This window comes from Glandiceps talaboti, chromosome 3, assembly GCF_964340395.1.
Source record: "Glandiceps talaboti chromosome 3, keGlaTala1.1, whole genome shotgun sequence".
Taxonomy (NCBI): domain Eukaryota; kingdom Metazoa; phylum Hemichordata; class Enteropneusta; family Spengelidae; genus Glandiceps; species Glandiceps talaboti.
This window is the reverse complement of record NC_135551.1, coordinates 23,970,425-23,982,859: the sequence shown is the minus strand read 5'-3', so window position 1 is coordinate 23,982,859 and position 12,435 is coordinate 23,970,425. Positions and strand designations below refer to the sequence as shown.

General features: G+C 35.9%; 1 protein-coding gene across 1 annotated transcript; it reads left to right on the top strand.

The window, feature by feature from the left end:
• Positions 1–58: 58 nt before the first annotated feature.
• Positions 59–3,723, top strand: LOC144432919 (NADH dehydrogenase [ubiquinone] 1 beta subcomplex subunit 4-like). The gene is made up of 3 exons (XM_078121224.1): positions 59–191; positions 1,993–2,136; positions 3,356–3,723. The coding sequence occupies exons 1-3, from the start codon at positions 63–65 to the stop codon at positions 3,419–3,421; spliced, it is 339 nt and encodes a 112-aa protein (XP_077977350.1). The 5' UTR covers positions 59–62; the 3' UTR covers positions 3,422–3,723.
• Positions 3,724–12,435: the final 8,712 nt, after the last annotated feature.

Here is a 12,435-nt window from a genome sequence, read left to right as displayed (position 1 = left end):
TACACAACGTTTTTTAAACGAGTTAACAAATGACAGTTGAGTTAAGGGTTCACTTTGCAATCATGGCGGACCGTGCGTCGGGAGTCACAGCTGAAGTGAAACGAGCAGAATTTGAACGAACAGAAATCAGACATCGGTTGAGGAGGGAGTTTCAACGGAAGTTACACAATCCCTATATCGAAGGAACTATTGTAAGTTACCATGTCCAGTGTAGATGTTGTATTTTTTGTAAGATTTTTTAGCAGTGCATTATTGCCCTTGGTTGACCTTGCCTGTTTACGTGCCTAGCCAAGTTTCACGTAATGTAACATTACATTTGTATTATTATTTTAGCGCATATATATAATATGAATGTATATACATACTGTGAAATAATAGTGTTTGGTGATGAACTAATCAGAGAGTCTGTGAAACTAAAACTTTGAAATATAGTTATACATATATCATCATTGTTTAGCATTGAATATACATTGTACATTGTACCTTCCTTTGCCAGTGTTTTGCCAAGTCCTGCTTGCACAAGTTGCAGCCGGAATAAGTCGGGACGAGGTCTCTTGGTTTGAATGGGATATCAAAATTTTAGTCCCGACGCACGGGCTAAATGAAACTTTGTCTGAATCGAGTCCTGACATACACCGCCCCTTCTCCACTGTCTATGTTGCAAGCAGGAATATACAAAATGTACATATACAATGTAGGAATAAATAAAGTTTGTTATTATATACTTTGCTTTAGATGCAGTACTTGTAGCGGTTTTGCTATGTCACTCTCGGTCCTACACTTACCCCGTAAGAAAATAAATTGTAAAAGGAATAATGTTGAGTCACACAAAATATAATCTAAATAAAAAATGTTGTAAATAAAAAACAGAGCTACAATTATTGCAGCTACATGTAATTTTGCTTAATCTTGCAGATGGAGTAAGTCAGGATCATTTAGGACATTGTCGCTTTCCTTGTACATGCAAGGGATAGCTCTGAATTATGTATATGCTATGAGGTTCGACACTTACATGTATTGCCTCTCTGCTATGGTTCCTCCCTACATGTAACAATGAGACTGTGAACAGATTTCATTTGCACATATTTGAGGAATAAAAACCACCCATACCCTTTCTAATGACTATATAAAATACAGAAACTAACTTTGATTCGTTAAATTCAACCTATGTCTTGTCTATTCTATCATTTCTTGTCTAACGTTCGCTTCAGCTGCAAAACAGACAACAGTACATTTGTAAGTCATGCAAAACAGATTAGCTCAATATTGCACATGCACACAACCTTGTACATGTTTAAGCAGCTGTCATATCGTATATCTTGTACAAAATGTATATAGTCATTAGCAAAGGTATGGGTGGTTTTTATTCCCAAACTCTGTGTGCATGAAATCTGTGCAGTCTCATTGTTAAAGAGAGGGAGAAACCATAGCAGATGGGAGATGTGTCAACCCCATAGCATATACATCCAGAGCTATGTAAGGGGCAGTGTTAGAATCGAGTCCTAACTAACTCAGTCTGCAAGCAGGATTGTGTTTTGCCAAGTTAGTAAATTCGATAAAATCTATGGGAGTTCCCCGGTCACTTTACCAGTTTCCCAAACAAACCTCAAAATGGTACATTATATCATGAAACTGAAAGTTTAACCTGATTTTCTGTCAGCGAAGTTCACCAATCTTTGCAAAAAACAATGTTTGAAGTTAAGTATAAATTTGCACATACATGTACATGTATGTGGTATGTCACTAATAGTAATACTATTACTACTATAATTATAGGTAATCTCCTCTTCATTGTCTATGGTGCAGTGTAATAATGGATGAGGCCTTGTTCTTGTGACATGATGATATGCAAATCTTCCAATCTGCAATCAAATGACACATTATGTTGTAAATTATATACTTAGTACCCTACTTTTGTGTAGGGGTCTATGTGTAAACATACACCAATTTGCATCCTAAAGTAGATGTGCTTTGTGCTTGTCTTTCCAACAGGAAGATGCAGCAGTGTTAAGATGGTCCACTGCTAGGGCTGATGGTTACAACTATTTCAAAGCAACGCCAAAGACCTCATTTATGGGTATATTTTGGATCATTGGACCTCCTCTAGCATTGTATACCCTCTTCAGATATGACCGGGTAAGTATTTCAAGTTCACTCATTAGCAAGATCATAAAACAGTTGGATGGTTCTACATTTGACCTTGCTAGTGGTGTCCCAATGTGCCGTATTCTGGTTGTAGCCTTTGTCCATATGAAATCACCATAGAATAATAGTTTTGTCATTCAGTGTTTTTGTTAAGGGCAGTATTAAAAGCAGGTAAAATCTACTGGGGTTCTCCAGGCTAGGGTTCCCAAACAAAATGAAGGTAGACTGTATGGGAAACTATGCAACTTTTACTCCTTTCTCCATTTCTTTTACCAGGGTTACCCAACCTTAGCAAAAACACTATGACTGGTCATGTTCTATCTAGAGATACTGATATTGCATGGGGAGTTGGCTTGGGGGGAGGTGATGTAACTGTTTGCAATGTGTATTGTCAAGGTACTGGTATATGTACTGAAACCATCATCATCAGAAGCTGTCTGATGTCCTTATAATAATAAAGGCCAAGGTTTCAATGCCAGACTTCTGCATTAGTGATATCTTATCAGTAGTGTCCATACAGTTGGTCATTCTTTTGTTAGTGTTACCTATAGCTTTGCCAGACACCTGTTTTTCAATGCTGAATTTTAGTCCAAATCCAAACTGGGTTCTGAATGTCCTTGTGAATGTGTTATTACTGATAGTGATAACGATAACTAGAGAATTCAGATAAAATCATGGAAATTTGTGGGTGTTTCTTTTTTGACTTGCTAACATACATGAAATGATAATAACAAATCTTACAGTCTACCCAAGGAGAATTGCTTTGTAACTTTTCAGCTGTGATACACTAGCTGCAACTGGGATCTTTGTTTTTCATCTAGTATCAAATATATATACTAAAAATTGGTCAGTTATTTATTTATTTTTTTTAATAAGACTTTTGAAAAAAAGAATTATTGAATGTTTAGGGAAAATTTTAATGTTGTCAATTCTTCTCTTCTCAGTGACTCGTATGTACTTTTCAGTGCAGCAGAGAAATGATAGATATTTATTTGTTATGTAAGAAATTCACAAGTTCATTTCTGATATGTTGATGGCAGTTTTTTCAGCATGGATAGCTAATCAGAAGCATGATTTCAGGGAGGGCAGGGTACCCCTATCTGAGGTGAAGTACATATAGTGGGCAAAATATGTACAAAACTAATCAGTGCTAATCACCGCATTTAATCCTTTCATTTGAAAATAATGGTATTTCTGATCATTTTTACAGCGACGTCGACAGGAACTGAATGCAAAGGGAATACAACGGGTGCCACCCAATTTAATCTCTGGTTGAAATCTGTCATGTGATGTGAATTGGTTTGCTGTAGATATGCAAGAAAGAATTCAGATTTGATGATTAAAAAGTTCGCATGGCTAGAATTCCAGTTTATGTACTGTAATCTCTAGTTTTGATGCGATTACTTTACTCCAGTTAGTAGATTGTTGCATTTTTTAACCTTGTCAGCAGTTTGTGATTTCTTTACTCTATTAGTTACAAATAGATTTGAATTGTTTGCCTTTAAGCTTTCTGGAGAGAATTCACATTATTTCTGACCAAAATGTAAATGCACAGTTCTAACTACTGAGTGTTTGTAAGTTTAAAAAAAAAAGATTTGTGTGAAATAAATATTATTTTAAAAATGATGGCTGAGTAGTCATGTCTTGTAGTATAGTGAATTATAGAATAATTTTAGTTTCCAGTACCCAGACTGCCACTGAGGGCGCTCTCACGTCCATCATTTCCTAGATGCCGACACCAAGTAGCCTGGGTCAACAAAGACTGTCCTGGACATGGGATTGACATGGAGAATGTTTCTATCTTGGATAGTCATATTATCTATCATGCATTTAATGACAAATGATATCTTATCACATAAATATATGAACGCTGCTGCCCCAAGAAAGATCATGAAAACTGACTTCACTGGCATGGTTAAACTTAGAGATAGTCACTCTGTTAGGCCTAAAATAATTGTTTCGTTCTAGGGACCCGACCCTCATCTAGTTTTTCACTGCTGACCCTAAACTTTTTTTTACGTATTTGAGAAAAAAATAATAAAATCGCCAAATTTGTGAAGTCTCACAAGAAATAGCGAATGCGGAAACTGACATCAACTTAGTGGCAACATCAAAAGTTCAATATAATATATCTAAGCTTAAGTTAGGTCCCGGATCCCAGACCCCCCCCCCCTCTAACTTAACTGACCTAAAATTGAAAATCGTTTCAGACTCATACTGTATACTTCCACTTTCAAACAACGTACCAATATACTACTGAATTATAAATAACAAGCCATCGAAGATGACATAGCCCCCGCAGTGGATGTTTGAGACTTAAAGTCCTAGCCCCCCAAAAAATAAAGTGTGTTTTGGTGGGGACAAAGAAAACAGTATTGCTTTTGCAAATTGCCATGATTTGTCAATTGGATGATAATAATGTGTAACTGGTGCAGAATCACTAATGATTTTACAATCATTATCACTGTGCTGATAACTTGTTTGTGAAACAGTTCTTTGTAATTTGTCTGATTTACACACCTGTGTCATGCTATGGACTCTATATGTAGCTATCTCACAAGTGTTTTTGTGAGTTAATGTTTGTTGTTTTGTTGAATATATCTGTACCTTTTTTAAATGAGGTTTTGTGACATTAATTTTAAGTACACATGACAAAGGTTGTGAAACAGTTCTTTGTAATTGGTCTGTTTTACACACCTGTGGCATGCTTTTGACACTACATGAAGCTGTTTCACTAGTATATTGTGTTAATGTGTCTTGCTCTGTTGAATACATTTGTACTTCCTTTAAATCAGGGTTCGCGACATTAATTTTACGCGCACATGATCTTTCTGTTTTTGAGAATTTTTTTTTATTATCAACTTTAAGTGTTTGTTTCGTCTTATGTATATACTTTTCTTCAGTTGTACATGTTATGATGGCAGATGAACATATCCCATAATGTGCTGTAAGGTTAAAGGAATCACTTGGACTATTTGTTGTATAGACTAGTGTAGGAGTAATTTCAAAAGCCACACTTGCAAGAGAATCCTCAGTCAATGTTGATGTTAGTTGTCTTAAATGGGTACAGAGATCATGTATTGTCTTGAAAATGATAAGAACTGCATGTCCATCAGGCATTGAATAACCTTGATCACTTCTGCTATGAGGATCGAACAAGTGGAACTGGTCATCTTGAGTAAATAATGCCATACCATAGTCTTTCACTATAAGAATACACTGGGATGAAATTTCTAGAGCACTCTCAAATACACTCTCCATTTTATGAAATTCAATATCAGTGGTAGGAGTAAATTGTTGGATCCTGTACTGGTTTACAAGCATACAGACACAACAAAGGCACACACCTTGCACAACAGACATAAATACAATAACAAAGTTCTCAGAACCCGAGAACACTCTTCAGTTGAGGAGGTTAAAGTAGGATTTGGGCACCGTCCCAAATTAACTGCTGGTCTGAACATAGACCACTAGAGAACTAGAGAACACAAAGAGAACAAAAGCAAAGACAACAACCAAAATCTAATAAAACACATGTGATAGGACAGTACATACATAAAATAAAAGACAGGTGATAGGACAGTACATACATAAAATAAAAGACAGGTGATAGGACAGTACATACATTATTAGAAACTTGTCCTAGAACTCACTACAATATTATAAGTTGTACCAAGGATACAAACACTTGAAAGAACTAGAAATAGAAAGTCCAATTGTCTTAGTTTATATTTCAAATTACTGACTAGGTATTAGCAATAAAACAATCATGGGAATGTGTGTCCAACAATACAGGCAGTCTGTAGGAAGTTTTTATTCTGTGCACTACATGATCAATGTAAAATTAACAAAGATATTGTCCTTCTGCTGCGCTTGTATTCTTCGCCTTTACTTGTATTATAATTATTACACCAGGATGTTGCTCCTGCTTGGAGGTGATATAGAAACAAACCCAGGTCCTCCAACACCAAAACAGACTTGCCCTGGTAAATTTGCAATTATTGGTAGTATACATCAAGGTTCACCCCAATTTTTGATTACTGAATCTGGTGCATGTCATTCATAAAAATTAATTGAAAACAATTCATTTCCCTTTATTTCTCTAAAATTTGATATCCTTTTAATTTTCATGAATGGAAAATGATTTTTCATCCAAATTTGCCGGAAATACGTACATTTTTAATGTGACGAATTTGGGCTAAGAATAACCGAATACGTTCAGTGCAAACGTGCAGTAACAAACATGGCTGCCACATTGGAGCTACCTCGTGGTACTACGATCGCGATTCACATCCAAACGTGATCATTTAGGACATAAATTTTACCATGGAACCGTACCGGAGTAGTTATTTCTAAAGAACATGTATAAATTTTATGATTTTGTTCGTATTTATCGATACAATGTGAAAATTGCCGTGACATCGTACATCGTATGCGTACTGTATTACGTATACGGGAAGGCTTGGAAATTACCGGCTTGATATACCCGGCCATAGAAACTACCAACATACCGTCTTCTACTTTACGACGGTACTACATTTACTGTTTTTGTTTCGGCTACCATTGTTATAATCAAGGCGATAAATAAGTTCATAAATGATGATAGACGCAGTGTCGCTGTTCACTTCCTTCATTAACGGCATTGAATAGAATCTCTTGAAGACGTTCACATCAAAACAAAGGGGCGCTGAACGCAAACAGAGGGGCGGTCCATGAAAACAGAGGGGCGGTGCGCCCCTCAAAAACCCCTCGTGGAGAACACTGATAATGTAGGGTTAAACTTACAACGGAATCTACTGTATCGTGGAGAATGGAAGAAATTTTGTGCGAGCACTACAATTCATGAATGAAATCTAAAGCACATACGTCATCAGCCTCTTTTTGGATAACGTTGGCGATCTTGCACAATATTCTCAGATTTGGATTCACACTATTAGACATATTCATATATTAGACGAATTGGATAGGGACCAAATAATTCTCAAAAAGTACAATAAACCGTTTTCCGGCCATATTTGATGATTTTGATAAACAAATATGCATACTTGCGCTTACAACTTTCATTTAAAAGCTTTATTTACACACATACCATTTACCACAAATGTACAATTATGATTGGCACAGCATGAAATGCATTGTATGTAATGAAGTGTGCACTAGTTTTCATACTGGTACAAAGCGCATTGACAATAAAGATTAACAATTATCCAAAGCACATTGACAATAAAGAATAATAATTCTCCTTACCTTTTATCGATGCAGATATAAAAAACAAAAGTCACTCTTACAAACATCCGAATCTAATCTGAATTTGAATTCGATAATCTAAATTTGAATTCGATGATTGCAATTCTGAACCCATGTTCATACACATGTACAATTTACTCTACAAATTATTGTTACAGACATGTGAAATATTTTAAATGTTTGTAAATCAGCTAAACCACATCGCATCCAAAAGAAAATCAGCGTGCATATGTAACTCATATCTAATTATGAATGTACCAATTTTGGAAGGAATCGGTCCATGATTGTCCGAGATATGGCTGAGGACGGACACACGCATGCATGCACGGACGGACGGACGCACGGATGCACACACGCACGGACAGAACCCAATTTATAAAGCCCCCGCCTCGGACTTCGTCCGACGGGGGCTAAAAACAGAAAACCATTTTAACCACGTACCGCTGATAAATCGGACCGAGTGTACGCAGTGTTATAGGTAAATGCAGCCTTGAAATCGTACTAAATTTGCCAAGTATGACGTTAAATCGTTTTTGACGGTTGAGAAATTAATTTGGCCAAAACCCTCTACCCCCAAACTTAAGCAATTAAGTTAGATATATTATATTGAACTGTTGATGTTGCCCCTTAAGACAATATAAAACTGTTCTTCCAATCTGTAATGGCTGTACATCTGATGAGAAGAAATCAATAACACAGAGACCATATGGATAACACTGGAAAACATAACTACTTGAACTAGACACTCTATGAAAAATATTACATATATAAAAAATAAAATTAAAATCTACCTACCCCCACCTATTCTAAAATTGAGTGTAATCGGAACCACACAGTTGTTTTTTTTTGTTAGGCCTTACTGCCATTTGTTTTGGTTTCACCCCGGCACAATATACAAGGCTGAAATCAACAAAGGATAAACACACTCACGATGTCTCTTAGACTCTCTCACAGCCCTTGGATCATCGCATCACTAAAAGGGCTGTTTTGTATGTACCGATATCTACTGCATAATCATTGTACTGTGGACACTCATCAATGGGACTAAATCATTTGTTGACGTGTTACTCGGGGCATCGCAATAACACGGAGTCACAGTAACAAGTCAACAAATGATAGGCCTATGTAGTCGATGAGGGCCCAGAGTACAAGGATATTCTAGTACAATTATGCGGTAGATATTTGTAAAGACAAACAGCTAATAGCGATGCTCCCGAGGACTGGTGAGAGAGTATAGATGTCAGTTGATTAAAGTAATGCAGCCTGGTACATTACCTGTCACGACATGCTGCTCATAAAGCCATACGTGTGTCGAAGCATGTTTTAATTCCTATGTATATATCATCTTTGCCTAATGCATGGAAGTGAAAAAACCCAAAACACTAAATGATATTTAGATGGTGACAAGAAATGTATGATGTTTTATACCTGATGTTTGTTTAAACAGAATAGAATCAAGACATAAAGGTGGGGGGGGGGGGGGGTGGGAAGCTAGCCGAGGATCATAATTGTCCCAATCCAGAGCAATATAGAGGCCATGAAAATAGCACGTTTTATATGTACATTTTGTAGTCAAGTCATTGACCCATAGTTTCGTAACTTGTGTAATTAAACACGGAATGACCTTGCGTAATTAGTGATGTGTGATGTTCATTTGTTGCTGGACAGGCTTAGTAGTCAAAAATAAACACTGAAATGTTGATCATTTGAAACAGCCAAGGTAACTCATTGAGTATTGTTAAAGCGTGTGGGGGTATGTGTGTGTGTGTGTGTGTGTGTGTGTGTGTGTGTGTGTGTGTGTGTGTGTACGTACGTACGTACGTGTGTGTGTGTGTGTACGTGTGTGTGTGTGACGTTAAAGGATTTTAGACTACAATATTTCTTCACACACACACACACACACACACAATGTACACATAATACGTAGACATCAGTTTGCATGACATCAGCTGACGTCATTCTATAAACATACATGCAGTACATATCAATACATTCAGTGATAATGTGGTCACAATCGGTCACTTTTTATGTAAAACATCCAATAAACCAGTAGATGGCGCTATTCTACATGTCACCAAGTTTGATACGTGTCCAAGTTGCCTACATGTATCACAGGAAAATGGTTAACTTTTAGCTTGGACAAATATTGTTGCCCATTTGAGTCTTTGATTTACACTTAAAAAAGAAAGTTACTGAATTTTTTTGATAGACAAAATTATTATAACATCATATTTGAAATTTGAAAAGAATGTACAAATTATCGTTATATTTTTCTTGAAATGTCTACAAGGCGACAGATACTTTAATTCATACACTAGTCTTATTGTTGGTACATTTTATACCGCCCAGCGGTAGAATTTTCAAACAAAAGGTTATCTTACTATAATTTGATGATTAGTTTACTCTTCACCAGTACAACTTCAACACTTAACTCGATATTTACATTTCTGCAAGTGGCACTATACTTACACTCGTAATCAACTCATAAAACTCTTAATACATATTAAAATTCCTCAGTATTGATGATTTACCCAGCCTATTATAATACATTGTGTACGTACAATTAAGCTCTCATTGGTAACTTTACTGACAGTGTAAGGTAGCACGTGTGTAATTTAATTCTGTCCATCATGTCAGAAAATTAGGCGACTTTGAGAAAGCACACCTGTTTGCTTCTCAAGTATCGTCTATCTGCAACATTTTCGGAGAAGAAAGTGAACATTCCTAAACCTTAACTTTACGAGATCCAAACATCTTTAGTGGTTGTATTTCAATCTACATAATAGAAGATATGTTGAATGAATAATATGAATCCAACATCATGAACACATACACCAGACCTGCTCTATATACCGACAGCTAAAGCGATAACTTTAAATAACGTAACTCTTGGAAATGTTACCTAGATAATACTGTTCTCTTCACACATACACCCTGGAGACTCGCTCCACGCTGACAGCGAAGCTAAAACTGAAATAGGAATTATGAAGAACAAGTGTTAATGTTATAATGCTTTTGTCTTACACATGTACAAAGTTGTACATTCTATTCACGGGCACATGTCACAGTCTTTATATGTCTAGCTATAGTCGATGGCCATGTAACAAATTGCTAAAAATAGTCTTCAGTAATTAAAAAAATGATGTATTTGACATTTTGCACAGCTGTTGCAAACTAATCTCTAAGCTAATAATTACGATTATTGTACCATCTCTATAATAATTAAGCTATACGCTGGACCTACAGTACAATCCAGGACTTCTTGTCCCCAGGAAAGAATACCCATAGACACGTAGCGAGAGAAGAGCCTTTATTGGGTTATTGAGCTCGACCATTATTGTACTGGAGGTGAGAAATTATTAATTTACGAGAAATTCTTTCAGTTCAATTTTACATTCTATTATTACTCTTCACTTTATTTTACGTAATGACATTCGGTCAAAATTTCACCAAAGTACTAGCAAACTAATGACAAACAACGTAGCCTCACTTAATAATTAATTGGGTCCATTCGACATCTTTCTTTAAAACTTCAGTTGACCATGTGTGTTTAGATTGATAAATGTCTATAATATATGTTTCTATTAAAGGCTAAAGTTGATTGCAAGAGGCTGCAGGATATAAATTAGCTATACATCCAGACATATAGACTTGGGTCAGGAGACAACATCATAACAAAATCAACCTAAACATTAAATTCAACACTATCCTGATACCAAACAACAAAAGTAATCAATTTAATATCTGAAACCGATTTGTATTCACCTACAGAGGAACCTTATCGGATGAATTTGATATCCACAATGGTATTCATGAGATGTGTGTTGATTATTCAGTTGCTTGTTACCATGGTATCAAGTCTTGACAGAGGTAATGTTTGATGTTTATTTCGTATTGATAAAAAAACAACAACTGGGAATTCTTAGTTTGTCCTTGTATCTCTTTAAAGTGGTGGCGGAGACATAACTTCACCATTTTATTTGTATTTAGGTACTGCACCAACACAGGACACACAGTAGAAATGATTTTGGTTTGGTGTTTCACTCCACACTAATAATAACAGAGACACAACAAAGACACCAGGATCCTTTGACCAATCACATTGAACACTGATAAACATAGCTATTCTTTTTAAGTGCAGTAAAAAGGCTTCTAATGAACACATTATAAATGGACTTGAGAATTTTAATGGATTCAAATGGAAAAAGCAAACCAACGTCTGTTCAGCTGCTATATGTATTTCACTCTTTTATCTACAATGACGAATTATTATGTCTGGTATAGTTTGCATACTTTGTCCAGGGGCCTGAAAATAGGGTCTAGAGATTGAATGTGCAGTCAGATGCTAATTTGGGCAGTCTCTCTGAAATATGTAATAGGACGAATTTTGTAATCAGCAGAGTGACGGCTATAAACATATTTCCATATGTTTTCGTTAAAATGGCTCAGCTTCATTAAAACGGTTATGAGTACAGGAACAAAATTCGAACATGTAAAATTCGGATTGTTACATTCACGTTTGCTAGACTTTTTTTTTTATTTGTGAATGAATTTTCCCTTATTTCTGTATTTGCCCGAACTTTGACGACACGACATGGCTTGGAACACTACGTGCTGAAATTGTTAAACGTATTGTGCTGCTGCATTTGTTATCAACAGCTTTGACCACCAGACACGTTTCGCGCCATATGGAGCTTCTTCTCAGGGTTAATTTTAAATTAATAATATGCGCATTTAAAACGGAAAAATAACATTATACGCTTGCATGTGTTAATGCGTATATACAGTGGTCTTAATTAATGGGGCATGGTGGACTAAATTCAGTGTAGAATGACCATACACAGTCTCTTATACATTTCTGTGTAAACGTATGGTACATTATGTTATACAATACTTAAGATTTCACGATCACATGTTTATTGCAATATTGGTTAAACAGTAAAAGTTAACTACACAAATATTTTACATGAAATTTTGAAATTATGTTATGCACTCGTACTCCACATATGTTATTTCATCTAGTATATATGCAAAGTGTTTAGC

Bases quoted from the DNA above. Each gene is read 5' to 3' on its own strand.
- LOC144432919 (XM_078121224.1), top strand. From the start codon at position 63: ATGGCGGACCGTGCGTCGGGAGTCACAGCTGAAGTGAAACGAGCAGAA. The intron at 192-1,992 runs GTAAGTTACCAT...TCTTTCCAACAG, and splicing joins CCTATATCGAAGGAACTATT to GAAGATGCAGCAGTGTTAAG. The intron at 2,137-3,355 runs GTAAGTATTTCA...TCATTTTTACAG, and splicing joins CCCTCTTCAGATATGACCGG to CGACGTCGACAGGAACTGAA.